The sequence below is a fragment of the Triticum aestivum genome, chromosome 5B, assembly GCF_018294505.1.
Source record: "Triticum aestivum cultivar Chinese Spring chromosome 5B, IWGSC CS RefSeq v2.1, whole genome shotgun sequence".
Lineage (NCBI taxonomy): Eukaryota > Viridiplantae > Streptophyta > Magnoliopsida > Poales > Poaceae > Triticum > Triticum aestivum.
This window is the reverse complement of record NC_057807.1, coordinates 253,667,262-253,691,203: the sequence shown is the minus strand read 5'-3', so window position 1 is coordinate 253,691,203 and position 23,942 is coordinate 253,667,262. Positions and strand designations below refer to the sequence as shown.

General features: G+C 49.7%; 1 protein-coding gene across 1 annotated transcript; it reads right to left on the bottom strand.

Annotated features, from left to right (window-relative positions):
* Nucleotides 1-3,345: 3,345 nt before the first annotated feature.
* LOC123115944 (scarecrow-like protein 3) lies at nt 3,346-5,265 on the bottom strand. The gene has a single exon (XM_044536972.1). It carries the CDS (start codon nt 5,179-5,181, stop codon nt 3,514-3,516), a length of 1,668 nt encoding a protein of 555 aa, XP_044392907.1. The 5' UTR covers nt 5,182-5,265; the 3' UTR covers nt 3,346-3,513.
* Between the last annotated feature and the right edge of the window lie 18,677 nt (nt 5,266-23,942).

Genomic DNA, 23,942 nt, shown 5'->3' with positions numbered 1-23,942 from the left:
CCGATCCATTTACTCGTCCATCATAAAGGAGATTAAATATCTTATGTCTCTTCGTGAAAGTTGTATTACTCATGTAAATTGTATCCAGAATAAGGTTAGTGATAGCCTAGCTAATTTTGCTCGTATTGAGGGTAGAACCATGACTTGGTTGGGTTCTGGACCTCACGTATCCATAGAGATGGCTGCGATGGACTGTACATGTGTGGAGTTTGAGTAATACAAGTTTTTTCACCCGAAAAAAAGAGACCTGGCTCAGCCTAACTGTGTGAAGGCACACATATGGCAGCATGCAAGACTGCTTTTTTTGAGTGACAACGACATGAGAAGCCAACATCACACCTTTTTACATGGAGTTTTTTTCCCACTATGTTGTGATTACTCTGTAACACAATATAGTGCATGTTAGTTTCAGCGGAAATCGAGATTTACAGACTTTGATCAGGGCCTATTGAGAAAATTATATATATCTACAGTACCAAATGTATACCATATAATGAAAATATATTTCATGACAAATCTAATGGCTTTGGTTTGATATTCTACATGCCGATAAATTTTGTTAGAAATTTGGTCATGTTGACTTCGGGAAAAAATCCAATACACACCATATTTTTGGACCGAAGGAGTATGACATTATCGCTGAAACCTAGAGAGATGGCGAGACACCCTTGCATAAGGGCAACTCCAACGTTGTTCATCAAAACACACATAAATGTCTGGACAACGCGGTCCTTTGGCCCATCCAACATCATGCATCACATGTCCATGGACCGGTCCGGACGTTTGAATTCAGCCAAACCAGAAACAAACTTGTGGGAGGTTTGGGGAATCCCAGACGCCCGCCATGTCGTACTCCGACAAACCTAACCCACCCACCACCCCTCTCAGAGGCTTGTTCTCCCATTTCGTCCCTCCCCTTGCTTTGTATCCGCACCCACCAAGACCGCCGCCTCTACACCACCCTGTCCGCCACCTAGTTCTTGTCGAACCACCACTGCTCCACCCAGGCACCTTGTTCTTCACCACCGAGGTGTGGATCCATCCGCAACACATGTATCGTTCGCCCTAGCCGATGTTGTCCATGGCAGACACCACGCCCGACAAGTGTTTGAGCAAATGCCATTGGGATTTTTTTAATTTTCTCCTTGTTTAACATGAAGCAAGCACGATGGTGGGGTACTCAGTGAGGAAGAATGCATTGTTGTGGGATGCGTGGTTGGCCACAAGTGCAGGGTTTGTAGGCATGAAGCAAAGGACGGAGGGCAAGCCCTTCACATAGATGCATTGCCGGATGAAGCTCAAGGAGCAACCCATCTAGGTGAACAACATGCATCAATGAAGAAATTCAAGCCCGAGGAGAGAAAACACGAGATGAAGGCCGCTTTCAAGGAGTATGGTTGAATTTGGGATCGATGAGTTCAAAAATGTGTTGAACATCCGTCACTCCTATTAAGATTTAAATGTATGGTTGAATTGCTATCAATCGTTGATTTAAAGTGAGGTTGCATGACAGACATTTGATTTAGTTTTTTTAAGGAAACATGTAGATGTGACAAAGAGCGCTTAAAGAAATGGTTGAGCAGTTGGAAAGGTAAGTTGCTCTCTGTTGGAGGACGACTAGTTCTTGTCAACTCGGTCCTTACAAACATGGTTAACTATACGCTTTCCTATTTTCAACTCCATAAAGGGGTTCTGATTATTTTAGGTCCAGATTGGTTTGGTAAGGAGATAGTGAAAAGAAAAAGTACTGGCTCACCTGGAGTGTTGTTTGTCAATCGAAAGGCCAAAGAGGTCTCGGCATTCAAGACCTCAAGGTCAAGAATGACACCTTACTTATTAAATGTTTGTTCAAGCCACTTACCGAGGAGGGCGTTTGACAAACCCTGTTGCGCAATAAGTATCTAGGCCAAAATGCGGTGTCCCAGGCATATTGAAGCCTGATGGACTCACATTTTTGGGCTGGCCTGATGACGACAAAGAAGCATCATTTCCGCTTTGGGTCTTTCACGATAAAAGGTGACTCAGAGGTATGTTTCTGGGAGGGTAAGTGGTTAGGAAACACCACTCCCTGGGAACAATGTCCAGACTTGTACAACATTTTCCGCGATAAGGATGATACTCTTGCGGAAGTGCTTAGCTCCACACCCTACCCCTCGATGTATCTTTTCGGCGGGACTTGGTTGGCCCCCGACTTATGTCATGGCAACAACTGTTAACCCATTTGGAATCAATTAACATGACACAAGGGCGGGATTTGTTTCATTGGAGTCTCATCACATCTGGGTCATTTACTGTTGAGTCTATGTATCGTGCTCTTATGCACTCTGAGATTTCAGTGCATAGAAATAAATAAACCTAGAAATGTAAGGTACTGCCATAAACTAAAATTTTCATGTGGTATCTTCGAATGTGAGTTGTGTTGACAAAAGATAACCTCGCTCTGCGCAATTGGCATGGGAGTAAGAAGTGTTGTTTTTGTCCTCATGGCAAGACGATCAAACACCTCTTCTTCCAATGCAAGTTTGCACGTTCTACTTGGTCAGTCATCCAAATAACGTCCAATTTGTAACAACCACAAGTGTAATCAATATTTATGGTCTCCGACTTGACAGAATACCAGGTAGGTTCAACATGCTAATACCTGACATGCACCCTTATTATGGTCGCTTTGACTATATAGAAATGATGTTGTCTCCAGTGGCAAAGTTTCTTCTCCATTGCAGGTTATTTTGCGTTGTACTCATTGGCTCCATACGAGGTCTATGCTGGATCAAATGGAGTATCAACCGGTGTTCAAGGTGATGTGTATGCGCTTGAAGTAAGTAACCACAGAGGTTTCTACCCAACATGGGTGACAGCGTAATCTCCGGATTGGTCCACCCCTTCCTTTGATATAGACACAATGCTGGTTTTATACAACTTTATTGTTGACATTATGTCGTTTCATTTACCTTTTTGTTGGACTGCTTGTTATTGGTTGTGTCCATCCTATCTATGCAGATGCCGGTGTGATTCATATCCTCTAAATGCTACATTTGAGTTAATAAAAACACAATAGGTATATGTAAGTCGCTTGAATTTGAAATTTACATCAGTCGATTTTCACGTGAAGGAAGGAACAAGGAGGGAAGGAAGGAGCTCGCCGGAGAAGGTTATCCCATTATCTATGTTACGGGTGTGGGGATGGTGAGCTCGCGAGAGAAACATCGTTTATTTATTTCATTATCTATCTTAGGGGCGTGGGAAGGTAGAAGAAGGTGTCTAAGCCGTTGGATCTAGTTGACCGTTGATGGGAATAAGAAACACCAAAGTTGTCGAACCGAATCGGAGGCCCAAAACATTCACCTGGATTTTAAAGCTTTTTTTGGAGCGCTGTACCTGTACTCCTGTGGCAAACTCGGTAGAACAAGCTGTTCATCCAGTCCAATCCACAGTCAAATTAACACACCTGAATTAGAGAGAGACAGCAGGGTACATGCGGCACACGAGAAGGAGATACGCTCCGCTCATCCATCACCTGGACCTGGCGCCGCCGGAGTGGTGGTACCCCGCCGGCCTCCAAGCGGTGACGGCGTACAGCGGCTTCTTGTGCCAGCAGAGGAAGAAGCAGTGCCCCTCGGCGTCGTGCCTCACCTCGTACCCGCCCCACCCGCTCCTCTGCAGCAGCTTCCTCGCCTCCATGGCGCCGCTGTAGCTCAGCCCCACCCGCTCCATCCCCGCCGCCTCCATCCTCCCCGCCCACTGCCGCGCCCGCTCGTGCCGCTCCTTCCGCTCCCCGCCCTCGCACGCCACGATGCTCCTGATCTCCTCCCCCAGCACCGACCGCTCCACCCGCGCCCGCTCCGCCGCCGCGCTGCCCCGCTGCGCCGCCGCCGCGCGCTCCAGGCAGTCGAACAGCGACGCATAGTAGTTGAGCGCCTCGTCGAACCTCTCGTGGAACGCCGCCCCGTTGTGGTTCGCCTCCTGCTCCGTCACCACCATGATCTTGGGAGACAGCGCCTTCACCGCCGACAGGAAGGACCCGATCTTGGGCCTCTGCTGCCCTCCGGCGGGGAAGTGGCCGCCTATCGGGGACTGCGGCGACATGGAGGAGAACGCGGACGCGTCGGGGCTCAGCTGTAGCCGCGTGTTCAGTTCCCGCTCCAGGAGCTCCCCGAAGCTGCTCGGGCTGGACCGCGCGACGATCTGGAGCGGGGTGAGGCCGCCCTGCCGCCTGCCTCCGGTGTCGTCGGCCGCGAGGAGGCGGTGCAGCTGCAGCGCTACGCTCACCGCGAGCGCCTCGCCGGACCTGACGCGGAGGTTGTGCCGGAGCGCGTCCAAGTCCATGTCCTCGAGCCTCGCCTCGACGGCGTTGAACTGGAACGGGATGTCGAACGCCTCGGCCTCCCTGACGAGCACCGCGGACATGCCAGCGAGGAACTCCTTGCTCTCGTGGACGGCGGTGATGCGGAGATTCGGCGTGCCGTCGCGCCGGCCACGGAATGCGTGGAACAGCGCGATCCACTGCGCGGGGTTGGCAGCAGGGCCGGAGAGGTCGACGACGTGGACGAACCGCTCGCCCTCCATGGCCTCGATGATGGCGTGGTTGGTGGTCAGGTACGCGAGCTTCAGGAACGGGAGCATGTCGAACATGTGGCGGCGCGCGGCCGGGACGAGGTGGGCGTCGTCGGAGCTCGAAGACGAGAGGAGCGCCCGCGAGAGGCCCGGCAGGAGCTTCAGCAGCTTGCAGGCCAGCGCGTCCGCAAAGACGGCGGCGAGGCGCTGCAGCGTGTGAGGCGCGTCCAGCGACGCGAGCTGCATGATATGCTCCAGGCAGAGGTTAGCGCGGTCGAACTCGCCGGCGGCCACCTCGGAGGCGCACTGGTACAGCAGGCTGATGAGGCGCACGCTGCACTGGTCCGAGCTCAGCTCCTGCACCGACGTCCCCGCGAAAGCGTACGGCGTGGGAGAGTACAGCGTCGACGCCGGCGAGGACGTCGCCGACGACATCACGTCCTCCTGCTGCTGCTGGCGCTGCGGCGGCTGCTGCTGCTGGAACATGATGGATGCTATCCCACCCCAAGTGCGCGGTTCCACTCCCTGCAGAGAGTAATTAAGGTTATCGAGTGAGTCAAGCCATGGGCATTGTTCGACCCCGTTGTCCGGTTCGAAGCAACAACAATGGCGAGGCCTCGAGTTCATACCTTCCGATGTGGTGAGCTTGTCTCATGTGTCACCTCGGGTCTCTCCAAGGCTGGACGCATCTGCGGCACGCGCAATGCCATCTTTGTCCGCATCTCGGTGGAGTAACTGAGAAGATTGAGATTATTCTCTTGGAATTCATCCCCGAGGTTTGGGTCGCAAGGTACAAGACAAGCTTGCGATCAAACCATTCTGTTTCAGGTTACGTCCCTGCAACTGCGCCCTACACAACCAAACAAAGTGCGTGACTGTTTTCGATAGCGTCTGTTGGCATAAAATTTTGTCATAAATCTGCCGCTCCTTTTTTTATACTCCCTTCGTTCTCAAATATAAGTTTTTTTTAAAAATTTCAACAAGAGACTACATACGAAGCAAAATGAGTGAATCTACAGTTTAAAATATGTCTACATGCATCTATATGTTGTAGTCCAATTGAAATTTCTGGAAAGACATATACTTCCTCCGTCCGGAAATACTTGTCCTAGAAATGATTATATCTAGACTTATTTTAGTTATAGATACATTCATTTTATCCATTTTGAGAACAAGTATTTCCGGACGGAGGGAGTACTATTTAGGAACAGAGGGAGTACATGATAAATAAGATGAAAGGTGTGCCTTTTTTTTCCGGGGTAGATGAAAGGTGTGTCATGGGTCATATTGTGAGGGTCTTTTCTTCTCAGCAACAAAATTAGGCATAAGTGTAAACCCTTTGGAACAAATGAAAACGTTGATATGATTCCTATTAAATTCCTACAGAAGTGTTCAATCATTTTTCTTTTGAAGAAATTCAACACGAGGTTAGTCTATTTAGTCATATTAGCTAAATGACAGTCGACTGAATTTTGAATTGGGGTCAGTTGATTTTTGAGAGTTCGCCGGAGGGAACAAAGAAGAAGAAAGGGGCTCGCTGGAGGGCTACCCATTATCTATCTTAGGGTTACGGGTGGGGGCGTAGTAGGTGTCGTGGTTCTAAGTCTGACAGTAGAATAGGGAGGTAGGAATGGAGAGGCAAGATCCTAGCTATGAAGTAGTTGTAACGCAAGATGTTTACGAGTTCAGGCCCTTCTCGGAGGAAGTAACAGCCCTACGTCTCGGAGCCCGGAGGCGGTCGACTGGATTATATGAGTATGAGTTATAGGGGTGCAAACCCTTTACACTGAGGAGGGGGGTGGCTTATATAGAGTTCGCCAGACCCTCCAGCCCTCAGTTATGCGGGGTTTAAAGTACATTAAGATAGGAGGTTATTGGTAACGCCCCACATAAAGTGCTAGACCATAAAAGCTACTTAATGACCGACCGTTCGTATGCAGAGTGACTTTACATCTCCTGGTGGTTGAGTGGTTGGCTTCATGGTCAAGTGTCTTCAAGTCTGTCGAGTGGAATACTTCTGAGTCGACTGACAGGTGGTTTCTTCTAGCAATGTCCTTGGGTAGGGCATCTTGGACAGGTCCGTGACCCTACCCTAGGTACATGGCTTCATCATTAGCCCCTGAATGGATCGAGGTTTGAGTGGGGAAGGAGTTGAGAACTCTTCGGACCCATTTTTCGTGCTATGAGTATGTCTTGTTCTGGATCAATGAACTTAGGTGACGACACCAACTTCTTTTTCAGTCGCCTTGATTCATTCTTTGTATCTGTCGAGTGAATTTTCTGTACTTGGAGATCTCCGAACGACAGAGCGGAGGAAATCTCCTGTCTGACAAGTTGCTCTGTGGTTCGCGGATTTAGCGGGATCCGAATTTCGGGAAGCGCGCGGGGCGGAGGAGGCCGCGATACTCGGATGGGATAAGGCAGGAATGCCTCGATCTCCGTGCCACCTTTTTCGCCATGTATCGCGCGTGCGACTGTTGCGGGATTTGACAGGATCACCCGGGCCTACAAGTCAGTCACTCGAAAGCAACCTCATATAAGGCGCCGGACGGGGTTTTTTGAACAGTGCGCTCTCATTTCCTCTCCCTCTTCCTCAGACTTATCCGCCGCGTTCGCCTCCCTCTCAGCGTTGCTGCTCCGTGCACGCTTCGCCGGTGACGATGGTGAAGGAGAAGACGACGGCTTTGGAGCGGACGAAGAAGGCGACAGGGAAGGCGAAGGGAAGGGCGACCAGTCGGGGCGGATCTTCGTCAAGGGCCGGCCTGCCGCAGGGATGGATCCAGGGCGACTGGATCCGCTCGACGATCCATTAGAAAGATCTTGACGACCTGGCCAACGAAGGACTGATCCCCCATGGATCAGCGCGGCTCCCGGGGAAGGAGTCGGAGCCGCAGCCTCAGGAGGGTGAGTGTGTCCTCTTGGCCACCCATGTTGACCGCGGGTTTTCTTTGCCGCCTCACCCTTTCTTTCGGGGATTTCTGAACTTCTTTAGGGCACAACTCCACCACTTCACACCCAACTCCATCATGTATCTCGCTGCTTTCGTGTCCTTGTGCGAGAATTTCTTAGGTTGTCGGCCTCATTGGGGTCTTTTCAAGCACATTTTCACCTGTCGCTCCCAGACAGTGAAAAAGGCCAATCCGAGTGACGAGAGAACAAAAGTGATTCAGATGTGTGGGGGTCTTGGGGTTCAAATGAGGGGAAAAAGCTCTTTTCCGGCCATGATCCTTCCCGAGTCGGTCCGTGGATGGCAGTCGACATGGTTCTACTGCCAAGACCAGCCGACGCCAGGGCAGACGACTGGACTCCCTCCTTTTTCCATGGACCGAGTGAGGAAGCCGTCCTCTTTGAAGGTGATCCCGGAAGAGAAGGCACAGGTTAAGGTGCTGGTTGAACACGTTGTCCATCTCATCCGTGACGGAGTGACCGGCATGGATCTCTTGGAGGTCTTCCTCCGACGACGCATCCAGCCGCTTCAAGCTCGAGACCATCCGATGTGGTTGTACTCTAGCACTGAGGACACCACTCGGATCCACCCGGAGGAGGTCGAGGATGACACGCTGGAGAGGTGGCTGGCAAGCATCACAGGGAACAAGGACAACCCTCGAGGAGCCAGGAGGATTCCCCCACTCGACCAATCATACGAAGTAGACAAGGTCCAATCCTGCATCTCTAACTGTGATCCTATTTTCTTCATTCTGTTTGCTTAAAATCAGTCGACTGACTTTTGTCTTGTTTGTTGTCTTCCAGGCCACCACTGAGATGTATTCGATGCCCAACGGGGTGCAAGATCAGGTCAAGGAGGAGGAAGCGAGCGGAGGTGAAAGTCAGGAGGAGTGGCAATCTGATGGTGAAGGGGATGAATATGACAACGGCTCCAGTGAAGAGGAGGAGGAGGAAGTCGATCCTCCTCGCACGGAAAGGCGATCCAAGCTCATCCATGACCCCGCGGTCGAGCATGACAAAACGACTGCGCCTGTTGGGCAGTCGTCAAAGCGCTCTCGGACGACTTCTCCGACGCCGACTGAAAAAGCGCCGAAGCATCCATGAGCGGCGTCATCCAAGCCACCGAAGGCCTTGCCCAAGATGAGAATGACCATTCCTACTATTTCTGGGTAATAGCAGAACTTGCATTTTCTTGTTTAGCATGGACTGACTTTTGGTCGACTCGTTGACTAACTGACTGACTTCTGAAATCTGCAGTGCTGCTACTTCCGAGATCTCTGCCAGGAACGACGACCAGGAAATGGAAGATGCTGCCACCTCCAACCTTGGTATGATCTCTGAAGTTTCACTTTTGGTCGATTGGATTTTCGTTTTTAACTTTGGACTTCTCCTGAAGCTCCTCCTCATGTCATTGATCTCCCTGATGATGACGACGAGGCGCCGCTGAGGCCGAGGAGGAACAGAAAGGCGCCGGCCGGCAAGACCACTCAGATTGCATCAGAGCCTGAGACACTAGTTCAGGAGGGTGGCAACATCACTCGGACTTCCGTGTCTTTCGGTGTACCGCTGACGAGTGCTCGACCTTCGTCGTCGACTGCTGATCCGCCTTCCCTTTTCGCCACCCACCACGTCCCAGAGGACCAAGCGGGTGCTGCTAAGGAGGCCATACGCCAGGCAGGGATCATGATGGAGCAGGTGAAGACGATCCGAGAAGCCAGTCAGGCGGCTTATGATGCAAGCTCAGCTCTTCAGAGCAACGTCCAGGTTAGTTGGTCATCGCTTGTTCTGTTAGGATATGGTATCTGAAAACTCTTCTTTCTGAAGATCTTTGTATCTGTACACCCACTGGGTGTGTCGATTGAATTTTTGCATTGGTGGGGGCACGCTGAGTGCACCCATTGGGTGTAGTCCCCGAGACTATGGTGGACTGCTGGCAGTCGACTATAGTCTTCGTATTTTGAATTTCTTCACTCTAACCTCTCCAGTCGGTCTGGTCGAATGGAATCTTGGAACCAGTGGGGGCACGCTGAGTGCACCCACTGGGTGTAGTCCCCGACACCATGGTCGACTGCTGGCAGTCGACTAAGGTCTGAAGAATCTGTTTTTTTTCACCGTGGCTAACTGCTGGCAGTTAGCAATGGTTTAGGATCAGAACCTTTTTATCTATTTCGGTCGACTGATCGGACCGAGTCGGTAGAACTAGTGGGGGCACGCTGAGTGCACCCATTGGGTGTAGTCCCCGAGACTACTGTTGAATATTTTGATTCGACTGTAGTCTTAGAAATGTTACTGTTTTTCTCTTAGTCACTCGGAAGCAACCCATCTTTGATGTCTGTCGACTGACCCTTCACAGAAATCTTGCGAGCTTGTGGCTCGTTACACTGAATTAGAAAACAAGCATATCCAGCTCGACCTTGACTTGAAGCTTGTTCAAGAGAACTTCCAGAAGGCGAAGGATGAAGCAAAAGGTATGTTTGGTGAGAATCTTGACGTCTGTCTTTGTCTTTCTGTCCATTTCTGATTCTGATCTCATTGTCACTTTCTAGATAAACTGAAGGAGGCTCTGAAGAAGAAGGACCATGAACTCGCCGAGGCACAGAAGGCAGCTTTGGACAAAACGAAGCTTGCAGAAGAAAAACTGGCTTCAGTCGGGAAACTTGAAGAGGAGAACGCCAATCTGAAAGCTACTCTCGACGCGGCCAACAAGGAGGTCAGCCATCTAAAGAATGACAAGATAGCTCTGAGTGACAAGGCTAGCAAACTGGCGGGGAAGAAGAACGATCTGGAGGCTTATCTGGGAGGGCTCGCCAAGAAGCTATTCCTCATGCTTGAAGGTAATCTCTTCTATTCGACTTGACTTGTTATCATCGACTCGTTGTGGAACTGTTGGCTTTACTTCGAATTGTGTTTACAGAATTCTGCCAGAACTTTGAGGAGGAGACCAGTCGAGTGGAGACAAGCTTGGACCCCATCAACTCTCTTGTGAAGGATGAAGCCGCTATGAACGTGCTCCGACTGGAGTCTCGTGTTGCCGGTGTGGTTGACTACCTCGCTCGGCTGAAGGTTGCGGTGTCGCGGATTGACACGACACTCTGGCCAAGAGAGACACTTCAAAATGACCTTGAGTCTTTAATGACTCGACTGAATGACGTTCCAGGTCGAGTGCAGGAATGGAAGAAGTCTTACGCCAGGTGTGGTGCTGATGTTGCTCTATCCATGGTACGTGTTCACTGCAAGGACGCGCGAGAGGACAAGCTGGCGTCCATCAAAGTGGCCAATACCAAGAAGCATGACTTCCAATCTTTCATGGAGACCTTCATTGCTGCTGCCACTCGGATTGCTGACGGAATCGACCTGGACCAGTTTGTCGCGCCCTCCAGTCCTCCACCTGAGGAGTAAAAAACTTCTATGCTTCGTCTTAAATTTGCCTCGGAATGCCGAGTGGTTTTGTAACCGACAAACTTTTATAGGCTTGACGCCTGAGCAGTTTCGAATCCGTAGGACATTATCTGAACTTGGCTTATCATCGAATATGCTTGCATTTGCCTTCGAGCGAACTTTGTTCTTCTCTCGGAATATACTTTAGTGGTTGAGACGCATCTCTGAGGTGGAAAGTCCAGTCGACCTATACTTCATCGCTCTTGCAGGTAGGGATGGAGCACAGATGGCAGTCGACCTGCGTTCATGCGGATCAGGATGGAGCGCACATTGTATTTGTGGCGTAGCTCTGAAGGAGAGGGTAGTAGATTAAATACTTAGGCGAGTACTGGCCTACAGCTAAGCCCCCGAGTGGGAGGTTTGCTCTCCACTCGGTAGGTGTAACGCCCCGGATTCGATGCGCCAGGTGTCTGCCAGTTATTCGCCGTCGTTGCCATGTCATTTGCTTACGTGTTGCATTTTGTCATGTCATCATGTGCATTTCATTTTGCATACGTGTTCATCTCAGGCATCCGAGCATTTTCCCCGTTGTCCATTTTGCAATCCGGCGCTCCTATGTCCTCCGGCGTCCCCTTCTTACCTCTCTTCGTGAGCGGGTGTTAAACGTTTTCGGAATGGACCGAGTCTTGCCAAGCGGCCTTGGTATAGCACCGGTAGACCGCCTGTCAAGTTTCGTGCCATTTGGAGTCCGTTTGATATTCCAACGGTTAACCGCGTAGCCCGAAACCCCCCTTTCTCTTTGCAGCCCAACACCCTTCCAAAGTGGCCCAAAACCCATCGTAACCCCCTCCATGCTCTCAGTCGTTCGATCATGATCGCGTGGCCGAAAACCTCTCCTCATTTGGACTCTCCTAACTCCCAGAAACTATAAATATGTGGCCCCCCCGGAATTTTCGCGGATCAAATCCCCCCCGAAACCCTAGCTTCGTCCTCATCCCGCAGCCGGACACGTCCGGACCCCGCCGGACATGTCCGCCTCTGCCGCCCGCCCAACCAGACGCCGCCACATGTCCCGGCCCGCGCCTTCTATCTCCTCCCGCTTCGCCGCCCGGGCGCCTCGCCGTCCCTCGCCGCGCCGGCCTCTTCCTCGGCCGGAGCTCCTCCGCCCCCGCGCCGCCGAGCTCCCCGCGCGCCTCCACGCCGGAGCCGCGCCCGTTCACTGCCGTCCCCAGCCGGATCCGGGATGGGACCGGCCGGATCCGCCTCCGCCGCGCCTCCCCGGCCATCTCCCCGCCTCGTCCGGCCTCCCTCCGGCGAGATCCGTCGCTGCCTCGAAATCCGCGCCCGGGTCAACCCCCAGATCCGGAGGTGATATTTTGCCTAAGTCCCGAATATTTCAGTATTATCATGCCATGTTCATCGCATCATATCTCTGCATCCGTAGCTCCATTTTGTGCGTGTAATATGTCAAATTGTTCGTCTCAACGAGTAATTAATTTCATTCCATTGCATCATATTCATTGGAGCTCATCTTGATGCCTGAATCATTGTTGCAAGAGTGCTTCATAAGGTTTTCTGCTGTCTGTTAACAGAACGAGCTCTTTTGTCATTTTTGCCATGATTGATGTGTGCATCCTATGAGGTTGATGTCTACATGTGTTTCGATCTATGCCATGCCATCTTTATAGTGGTGTATGCCATGTATTTTTGTGATCAGTGCGGTGACTAGCACAAGCATGCAAACTAGGCATCGTGATGTTGCTGATTTTAGTCCCTGTTCTGCTGTTATTTTGATGCCATGTAAACTTGATGCCACAGTGAGATCCATGCATATTTTGAGATACTTCAGTAAGGATGTTTTGAACATGTGGTTATTGTCTATCCATTCATGCCTCTGGTTGCAATTATGGAGTAGTCTAGCATGTCATTTTCATGCTCTACTTTTGCTTCAAAATGTTTCCTGGCAGATTGTTTACATGTTATTCAATTTTGCCAAGGTTGTTGTAGTTGATCCTTGCATGCTATGAACTTGTTCTTGCCTTGGTTTGTTTCATAAACATGTCTTCTTGATGATTCTATGCTTATCTTGTCATGCAATGACTTGTGGTGAGTGTATCGAGCTTGTTAAGTAGTGTACTTGCTGTTACTGTTTTGCTAGGCTGAATCTGTTATTTCGTGATGCTATGTAAACCTGCTGCTACTAGTCATTCTATGCATAATCTGGAGATGTTCACTAAATATGTTTTGTTCTACATGTCATGTTCTATCCATCCGTGCCCCTGGTTGCATTTATAGCCTGCTGTAGCTTGTTCATATCTTTCTCCAAAGTTGCTTGATAATGTTGCTGTCAGCCTGTTAACATTAAGTTCAGTTGTTACCATGTGTTTTGCTAGTGATCCATGTGCCCTATGAACTTTCTCTTGCCATGCTTAGCTTCACAAACATGCATTCTTACTGTTGGTTGCCTTGCCATGCCATGTTTTGCTCTGTGGTGAGTGGTACAAGCTCATCAACATGACTTCATAATTCTGTTTCTGCCATGTTTGAATCTGTATTATAACTTGCCATGTTTACATGGGTGCCATCATATTTTCTGATCCTTTTTGGCTCATGGTCAGTAAGGGACTTTTGATCTATGCAATTAGTAGGTCCATGCCATGTCTTTGTTTGTCATGATAAGTTCCTGTAACATGTTGTTTGATAGCTCTAAACATTGCAACCTGTTGTTATTTTCTGCAAAGTCTGAATTGTTATTGTTTGCAATATTGCCATGTGTGTTTGAGCATGTTCTAGTGATTTCTGGAGATAGCTCAGTGTTCATGTTTTGTTATGCTTTACCTGTACATCATGCCCATGCCTTTTGTTATTATGTTGAGGTGCTGTAGCATGTTGTTTAGGTGCTTGCAATATGCCTAGTTGCTGTTTTGGACAGCTTGTCCTTTAACTTGTATAGTGTGTGTGTGTTGAACCGTTGCTCCGTTTTGAGTGTGCTCTATATGAAACTTGCTTGATTTTGCATGTAGTTTCATATTATCATGTTGCATCCTTGTTTTGAGGTGTTTGCTTGATGTTTGTATGCATTTTGCATCAATGCCATGTTTAACTTGTTTTGCTCATATCTTCTAGGCCATAGCTCCGAACTAAATGAACTTTATATGTAACTTGACTAGAATCTCGTGTAGATCATCTTTGTGCATCTTAACTTGCTGTTTAACAACTTGAACATAAGGTTTATTCAGATCTGGACCAACTTCGAAACATGCATATGAGGACTTACCGGAATTGTTATATGTTATTCCCGGCCTCATTTAAACTTGCCTTGATGTGTTGCTCTTGTTTGCCTCATCTCTTGCCATGAGTAGCTTCATGTAGCTTTGTCATGCATCATGCTTGTTGTGCATCATGTCTTGTTCATGTGTGGTGTGTTTACTATGTTGTGTGCTTCTTCTCGATAGTTCCCGTTTCGTTGCGATCGTGAGGATTCATTCGTCTACGCTTGGTTCATCTTCGTGGCTTCATATTCTTCATGGACTCGTTCTTCTTCCTTGCGGGATTTCAGGCAAGATGACCTCTACCCTGGATCTCACTACTATCATTGCTATGCTAGTTGCTTCGTTCTATCGCTTTGCTGCGCTACCTATCACCTGTTTATGAAGCCTCCCATATTGCCATGAACCTCTAACCTTTGACACCTTTCCTATGCAAACCATTGATTGGCTATGTTACCACTTGCTCAGCCCTCTTATAGCGTTGCTAGTTGCAGGTGAAGTTGAAGATTTCTCCATGGTGGATAGGATTTTGGTTGGGATATCACAATATCTCTTATATTATTAATGCATCTATATACTTGGTAAAGGGTGGAAGACTCGGCCTTTTGCCTGGTGTTTTGTTCCACTCTTGCCGCCCTAGTTTCTGTCATACCGGTGTTATGTTCCCGGATTTTGCGTTCCTTACACGGTCGGGTGATTTATGGGACCCCCTTGACAGTTTGCTTTGAATAAAACTCCTCCAGCAAGGCCCAACCTTGGTTTTACCATTTGCCTCACCACCACCTATACCTTTCCCTTGGGTCGGCCAACCCGAGGGTCATCTTTATTTTAGTCCCCCCCGGGCCAGTGCTTGTCTAAGTGTTGGTCCGAACTGAGCCGCCTGCGGGGCCACCTCGGGAAAACTCGAAGTCTGGTTTTACTCGTAGCCTGTCTCATCCGGTGTTGCCCTGAGAACGAGATATGTGCAGCTCCTATCGGGATTGTCGGCGCATCGGGTGGCCTTGCTGGTCTTGTTTTACCATTGTCGAAATGTCTTGTAAACCGGGATTCCGAGTCTGATCGGGTCTTCCTGGGAGAAGGTATATCCTTCGTTGATCGCGAGAGCTTGTCATGGGCTAAGTTGGGACACCCCTGCAGGGTATAATCTTTCGAAAGCCGTGACTGCGGTTATAGGCAGATGGGACTTTGTTAATGTCCGGTTGTAGATAACTTGACACCAGATCCAAATTAAAACGCATCAACCGTGTGTGTAGCCGTGATGGTCTCTTTTCGGCGGAGTCCGGGAAGTGAACACGGTTTTGGGTTATGTTTGACGTAAGTAGGAGTTCAGGATCACTTCTTGATCATTGCTAGCTTCACGACCGTTCCTTTGCTTCTCTTCTCGCTCTTATTTGCGTATGTTAGCCACCATATATGCTTAGTCGCTGCTGCAGCCTCACCACTTTACCCCTTCCTTTCCTATTAAGCTCTGCTAGTCTTGATACCCATGGTAATGGGATTGTTGAGTCCTCGTGGCTCACAGATTACTACAACAACAATTGCAGGTACAGGTTATGCGATGATCATGATGCGAGAGCGATGCTTGCTTGTTTCGGAGTTCTTCTTCTGCTTCTTCTTCGATCAGGGGATAGGTTCCAGGTCGGCAGCCTGGGCTAGCAGGGTGGATGTCATTTGAGTTTCTGTTTGTGTTTCATTCGTAGACGGATGATGCTCTATGTATTGTGATGTTGTATTCGTGTGGCATTGTATGCCTTTTGTATGTATCCCCATATATTATGTAATGTTGATGTAATGATATCCACCTTGCAAAAGCGTTTCAATATGCGGGTCTATCCTTGGTGGTACCTTCGAGTTCCTTTTGGATAGGGTCGCATATTGGGCATGACAGTAGGATTTTCAGATACTTAGGCGTGTACTGGACTACAGCTAAGCCCCCGAGTGGGAGGTTTGCTCTCCACTCGGTAGGATTTTCAGATACTTAGGCGAGTACTGGACTGCAGCTAAGCCCACGAGTGGGAGGTTTGCTCTCCACTCGGTAGGATTTTCAGATACTTAGGCGAGTACTGGACTGCAGCTAAGCCCCCGAGTGGGAGGTTTGCTCTCCACTCGGTAGGATTTTCAGATACTTAGGCGAGTACTGGACTGCAGCTAAGCCCCCGAGTGGGAGGATTGCTCTCCACTCGGTGGGATTTTCAAATACTTAGGCGAGTACTGGACTGCAGCTAAGCCCCCGAGTGGGAGGATTGCTCTCCACTCGGTGGGATTTTGGAGCACACATTGTATTTGTGGCGTAGCTCAGAAGGAGAAGGTAGCAGTCAACCTGCACCTCGTCATCCTTGCAGAGCGGAATGGATTAAGTACTTAGGCGAGTACTGGACTGCAGCTAAGCCTTCGAGTGGGAGGCTGGCTCTCCACTCGGTAGGATTTTCAAACACTTAGGCGAGTACTGGACTGCAGCTAAGCCTCCGAGTGGGAGGCTGGCTCACCACTTGGTAGGATTTTTTAAACTTAGGCGAGTACTTGGACTGCAGCTAAGTCTCCGAGTGGGAGGCTGACTCACCACTCGGTAGGATTTTTTAAATACTTAGGCGAGTACTAGACTGCAGCTAAGCCTCCAAGAGGGAGGCTGGATCTCCACTCGGTAGGATTTTCAAATACTTAGGCGAGTACTGGACTGCAGCTAAACCTCCGAGTGGGAGGCTGGCTCTCCACTCGGTAGGATTTTCAAATACTTAGGCGAGTACTGGAGTGCAGCTATGCCTCCGAGTGGGAGGCTGGCTCACCACTCGGTAGGATTTTTTAAACAGGCGAAACGGATTCGCAGCTAAGCCCATGAGTGGAAGGCTGGCTCACCACTCAGTAGGGATTTTTTTACAAACTTAGGCGAAACGGATTCGCAGGTAAGCCACCCACTGGGGGATTTCTCACATAAACAAAAGTAAAAACAATCACTTGGAAAATTATAACACTCTTGTCTTTGATAAACAAACTACAGAGGTACTTTTTATTACATCTCATCCGAGTGAGTACTTAAGTATAAAAGGGGCGGAGTAGTTCCGCGTTCCAAGCTCGTGGCTCGTCAATCTGGCGATCGACATTGTAAAGACAGTACGCTCCATTGTGGAGAACCTTGGTAACGATGAAGGGGCCTTCCCAAGTAGGAGCGAGCTTGTGTGGCTTTTGTTGATCCACTCGGAGGACCAAGTCTCCTTCTTGGAAGGCTCGACTCTTCACATTTCTGGCATGGAATCGACGCAAGTCCTGCTGATAGATAGTCGATCGGATCATGGCCATCTCTCTTTCTTCTTCTAGAAGGTCGACTGCGTCCTGTCGGGCTTGTTCTGCTTCATCTTCAGTGTAGAGCTCGACTCGGGGTGCATTGTGAAGCAGGTCACTCGGCAAGACTGCTTCAGCTCCATAGACTAGGAAGAATGGGGTTCTCCCAGTCGACCGATTAGGAGTGATCCTCAATCCCCAAAGAACTGACGAAAGTTCGTCGACCCATGCGCCTGCTGCGTGCTTGAGATCGCGCATCAGTCGGGGTTTCAGTCCTTTGAGAATTAGACCATTTGCCCGTTCAGCTTGTCCATTCGACTGGGGGTGAGCAACTGAAGCATAGTCGACTCTTGTGCTTTGAGAGACGCAAAAAGCTTTGAATTCGTCGGAATCGAAGTTTGATCCATTATCAGTGATGATGTTGTGTGGAACTCCATATCTGAATGTCAACTCTCTGATGAAGCTGATAGCAGTACCAGCATCAAGATTTTTGATAGGCTTAGCTTTAATCCATTTAGTAAATTTGTCGACTGCCACTAGCAAGTGAGTGAAGCCGCTCCTGCCAGTTCTTAGTGGTCCAACCATATCCAACCCCCAAACAACGAAGGGCCAGACGAATGGAATGGTCTTCAAGCCTGAGGTGGGTTTGTGCGATAGATTGGAATAGAACTGACATCCTTCACACTTGTCGACTATTTCCTTTGCCATTTCATTTGCTCTTGGCCAGTAAAATCCCGCTCGGTATGATTTAGCCACAATGGTCCGAGAGGACGCATGATGACCACAGGTCCCCGAGTGGATATCGTCAAGGATTATCCGACCTTCTTCTGGTGTTATACATTTCTGACCGACTCCAGCCCGCGCTTTCTCTGTACAACTGTCCCTTTATCACGGTAAAGGCTTTGGATCGACGGACGATCTGTCGAGCCTCTTCTTCATTCTCTGGGAGCTCTTTCCTTAGGATATACGCGATGTATGGTTCTGTCCAGTCGGGAGTGATGACCAAAACTTCCATGATCAGGTCGACCACAGCTGGAACTTCAACTTCAGTCGAATCCGTGACACTTTTTGGCTGTGGAGCTTCTTCGGTGAAAGGATCCTCTTGAATTGATGGTGTATGGATGTGTTCCAAAAACACATTACTGGGAATGGCTTCTCTCTTGGAACCTATCTTTGCCAAATCATCAGCCGCTTGATTTTTTAGTCGGGGTATATGATGGAGCTCTAACCCCTCAAATTTCTTCTCTAGCTTTCTCACTGCATTGCAGTAACCAGTCATGGTTGGACTTCTGACGTCCCACTCCTTCATCACCTGATTAACCACCAAATTTGAGTCGCCATAGACCATGAGACGACGGACGCCGAGTGAAATGGCCATACGCAACCCATACAAAAGTGCTTCGTATTCTGCTTCGTTATTGGAGGAATCAAAGTGGATCTGAAGCACATATTTGAGCTTATCTCCTCGGGGGGAAACCAACACTACCCCAGCACCGGAACCATTCAACATCTTAGAACCATCAAAGAACATGGTCCAGTGCTCCGAATGAACCTGAGTCGGTAGTTGCTGTTCAATCCACTCGGTGATGAAATTAGCTACTGCTTGGGACTTGATGGCTTTCTTTACCTCAAACTTGATATCAAGGGGAAGGAGTTCAATCGCCCATTTTGCCACTCGACCAGTTGCATCTCTATTGTGCAGAATCTCTGATAATGGCGCGTCACTGACGACTGTAATGGAATGATCAGAGAAATAATGAGCAACCTTCTTCGTGGTCATATAAATCCCATATACAAGCTTCTGATAATGAGGGTATCTTTGCTTTGATGGGGTCAACACTTCGGAAAGATAATATACTAGGCGCTGAACTTTGAAGGCTTTTCCTTCTTCTTCCCGCTCAACCGTAAGTACTGTACTGACGACTTGTCCTGTGGCTGCAATGTAAAGCAGCAAAGGCCCTTTGCTGATTGGGGCAGCAAGCACCTGCTGGGTGGAGAGCAGGGCTTTTAGCTCTGCAAACGCTGAATCAGCTTCGGGAGTCCACTCGAACTTGTGTGACTTCTTCATCAGTCGGTAAAGAGGCTATGCATTTTCACCGAGACGAGAGATGAATTGACTTAAAGCGGCCAAGCATCCAATAAGCTTCTGGACATCATGCACACACACAGGATGTTTCATTCGGAGTATAGTGCCAACTTTTTCTGGGTTGGCGTCGATTCCTCGTTCGGAAACGAGAAAACCGAGCAACTTTCCACCAGGAACTCCGAATGTGCACTTTGATGGATTAAGCTTGATATCATACCTCCTGAGGTTGGCAAATGTTTTAGCAAGGTCAGTCAACAGGTCGGAACCCTACCGTGATTTGACCATAATATCATCCATGTATGCTTCCACATTCCGACTGATTTGAGTGAGCAAACACTTCTGAATCATCCTCATGAACATGGCTCCGACATTCTTGAGGCCGAATGGCATGGTGACATAGCAGAAGCACCCGAATGGAGTGATGAAAGCTGTTTTAATCTCGCCGGGTCCATACAGACGGATCTGATGGTAACCGGAATAGGCATCTAAAAAAGACAGGCGCTCACATCCCGCAGTTGAGTCGACTATTTGGTCGATGCGGGGGAGAGGAAAATGATCTTTCAGGCAGGCCCGATTGATATGTTTGAAGTCAATGCACATGCGAAGTGACTTGTCCTTCTTGGGGACCATGACAACATTGGCGAGCCACTTGGAGTGGTAAATCTCTTGGATAAACTCTGCTGCTAAGAGCCGAGCCACCTCCTCGCCAATGGCCTTTCTCTTTTGGACGGCGGACCGTCGAAGATGTTCCTTGACAGGTTTCACTTTTGAGTCGACTCGTAGACGATGCTCAGCCAGCCCCCTGGGAACACCCGACATGTCAGCAGGCTTCCTTGCGAAGATGTCCCAGTTCTCACGGAGGAACTGGATGAGCATTTCTTCCTATTTGGAGTCGAGTGTTGTAGAGATATGAGTCGGAGCAGCACTGGGGTCGGTCGGGTGAATGTGAACCGGCTTTGTCTCACCGGACGACTGAAATGCTGACTTTGTAGCGGGCTTCTTGGCTCGCAACAGATCACTCGGATCCGTAGTTTTCTGGTATTCCTGCAGCTCTACCACTGCCATCTGAGCATCAGCGATCTTTGAGCCTTTCTGAAAGCACTCTTCCGCCTTCTTCCGATTGCCAGTAATAGTGATCACACCTTTGGGACCAGGCATCTTCATTTTGAGGTACACATAGCATGGTCGAGCCATGAAACGTGCATAAGCTGGCCTGCCCAAAATAGCGTGATAAGCACTCTGGAAATCCACAACTTCAAACGTCAACTTTTCTTTGCGGTAATTCTTGGGATCACAGAAAACCACATCAAGAGCAATTTGGTCGAGTGACTCAGCCTTCTTTCCAGGAATGACTCCATGAAAACTCATGTTGCTGGTACTGAGTCTGGACATCGGAATGCCCATCCCTTTCAACGTCTCTGCATACAATATATTCAGGCCACTGCCACCATCCATCAAAACTTTAGTCAGTCGAGTGCCTTCGATGACTGGGTCGACCACCAAAGCTTGCCTCCCGGGGGTGGCTATGTGTGTCGGATGATCGGACTGGTCGAATATGATGGCAGTCTGAGACCATTTCAGATAAGTGGGTGTCACCGGAGAAACCATATTCACCTCACGGTTGATAACTTTCAATCAACATTTGCTTTCAACATCAGCAAACATCATCAGGGTGGAATTGACCTGGGGATATCCATCATCACTATCTTCTTTGTCTTCAACTTTGTCCGACTCCTTTTCCTTATCTTTGGGCTGTTTCCCCTGGAATTGCTGGATCAAGAACCGACACTGTCGAGTGGTATGTTTCGGATAAATGAATTTACCCTCCTCATCTTTCTTCGTGTGGATGTGGCACGGCAAATCCATCACGTCATTCCCTTCCTCGTCCTTCACCTTCTTAGGGTTCCAAGACCCTTTGGGCTTCCCTTTAAACTTTCCTTGAGTGACGGCCAAGGCTTCTCCAGGAGCAGCTGGCTCGGCTTTCCACTTCTGCTTCCGACTGGAGTTCCCTCCCCCGGTTTCATGGGCAGCTGACTTGTACTTGCCATTCCGGAGCCAATCCTCTTCTTCACCATTAGCATACTTGGTGGCAATCTCCATCATTCGACTCAGAGTCATGTCACCGGTTCGACCGAATTTCAGACTCAGCTCTCTGTTCTTAACGCCTTCCTTGAAGGCACAGACTGCCTGGTGATCAGATACATTCTCTACTATGTGATGCAATGTGATCCATCTCTGGATGTAATCTCTCAGAATTTCATTCGACTTTTGCACACACGACTGCAGCTCTGTCAACCCTGCTGGCCGCTTGCAAGTTCCTTCAAATGTCCTGACAAACACTCGGGCAAGATCTTCCCAAGTGTAAATGCTGCTGGGTGCTAACTGATTCAACCATGCTCTGGCTGAGCCCTCCAACATAAGAGGCAGATGTTTCATGGCCACCTCATCGTTGCCGCCGCCAATCTGAACAGCCACTCGGTAGTTCTCAAGCCAAGTATCAGGCTTGGACTCACCAGTGAACTTACTGACTCCAGTCGCCAACCTGAAGTTGGAAGGAATCACCGCGGCCCTGATGGCTCTGCTAAAACACTCTGGTCCTGAGACGTGTACTCTGCTGCTGGTGGGCACATCTCTGTCATGGCCTTCTTGGTGAGCTCTGTTCCTGTTGACCAAACCTTGAACGATAATGGATCTTGCATCAAAGCCTGGTTCCCTGGGGTCAACTGGAATCCTTCGCCCAACACTGTGATGGCGTCTGTCATCCTGCTGTCGAGGCGTGTACGACCCATCCCTTGGGGGAGGAGTGGGCACTCAACATCGATCATCACGATCGAATCGGTCATCATACTGATCATGCTGGCCTCCACGTCCCTCATGCCTCGGGGGTGATCTTGGGCTATGGGCTGACTGGACTGTATTCGCAGCGACGGATCTGCTGTGAATCCTATTCCACGACTGCGATACAGCTGAATTTTGATCTCCTGCTGCCCGGAGTAAATCTCTGATCTGTAGCAAGCCTCTGCCAGCCTCTGACTGGGAAGGCTGAATCGACTCTGCTATACGGGCTGCAGCTGCTAGATTCTGAATCGGAGTTCGATATACCTGAGTCGGTGGTGGAAAGAGTTGACGTCGACTGGAGTCTGGAACCTGTTGCTGCGCACGCTCGTCGAGTGCTCGCTGGAGGTTCTCCAGTCGAGTGCGCTCAGCCAAATTGGCCAAACGCGCGTCCTCTAAGGCACGAGCCTCGGGGGTTTCTCCAACGATAGGAGTATGCAACGCATCCATGTTCCGGCGACGAAGTTCTCCCTTTGTAGCGACGTGAGGGGCTCAGGCTGATATTCTTCGTGGGCGTGCGCAGGATCGCCTCCGCCATCGACCCCGTCGGTGCGGGGAAAACCGGGAGGACTGCGTGGTCCATTGACCATCAGAACCTCTGCCACTAGATCACTGCTGTCGCACTCGGATGCAGTCTCTACGGAGCCAGTCGACAGGTCGAACAGGCCATAGAGAGATTCGTCGGGCTCGATCACCGCGACTTGGGGACTGGCCGACTGGCGAGCCACCGCGTGCCTCACCGACCGCTGAAGCCTCGACCGACCGGAGCGCTTGCGTCGGTAGGAGACAGGGAGGGAGGACGACACAGGGGTCGACCGATACTGGGTCGACGGTCGCCGCAGAAGGACTTCGCGGACGCACGCGCGAAAGTGCGTCGCCCCGCGGATGGGGAGCGCGTCGATGTCGAGTGGAGCCTCCTGAAGCCAAGCGGAGTCGTCGGCGATGAACATGAGCGCGCCGAGACGGATCTTGCGGCCCTCAACCAAAACTCCGCCTGAAACCATGATGAAGGAGATCGGGAAAATCGCAACTTCTACAATAAGTCGCTAAGACACCTGCCCCACGATGGACGCCAACTGTCGTGGTTCTAAGTATGACAGTAGAATAGGGGGGGGGTAGGAATGGAGAGGCAGGATCCTAGCTATGGAGTAGTTGTATACGCAAGATGTTTACGAGTTCAGGCCCTTCTCAGAGGAAGTAACAGCCCTACGTCTCGGAGCCCGGAGGCGGTCGACTGGATTATATGAGTATGAGTTACAGGGGTGCGAACCATTTACACTGAGGAGGGGGTGGCTTATATAGAGTTCGCCAGACCCTCCAGCCCTCAGTTATGCGGGGTTTAAAGTACATTAAGATCGGGGGTTACTGGTAACACCCCACATAAAGTGCTATGATGACCATAAAAGCTACTTAATGACCGACCATTTGTATGCAGAGTGACTTTAGATCTCCTGGTGGTCGAGTGGTTGGCTTCATGGTCGAGTTTCTTCAAGTCTGTCGAGTGGAATACTTCTGAGTCGACTGACAGGTGGTTTCTTCTAGCAATGTCCTTGGGTAGGGCATCTTGGACAGGTCCGTGACCCTACCCTAGGTACATG

Bases quoted from the DNA above. Each gene is read 5' to 3' on its own strand.
- LOC123115944 (XM_044536972.1), bottom strand. From the start codon at position 5,181: ATGAACTCGAGGCCTCGCCATTGTTGTTGCTTCGAACCGGACAACGGG.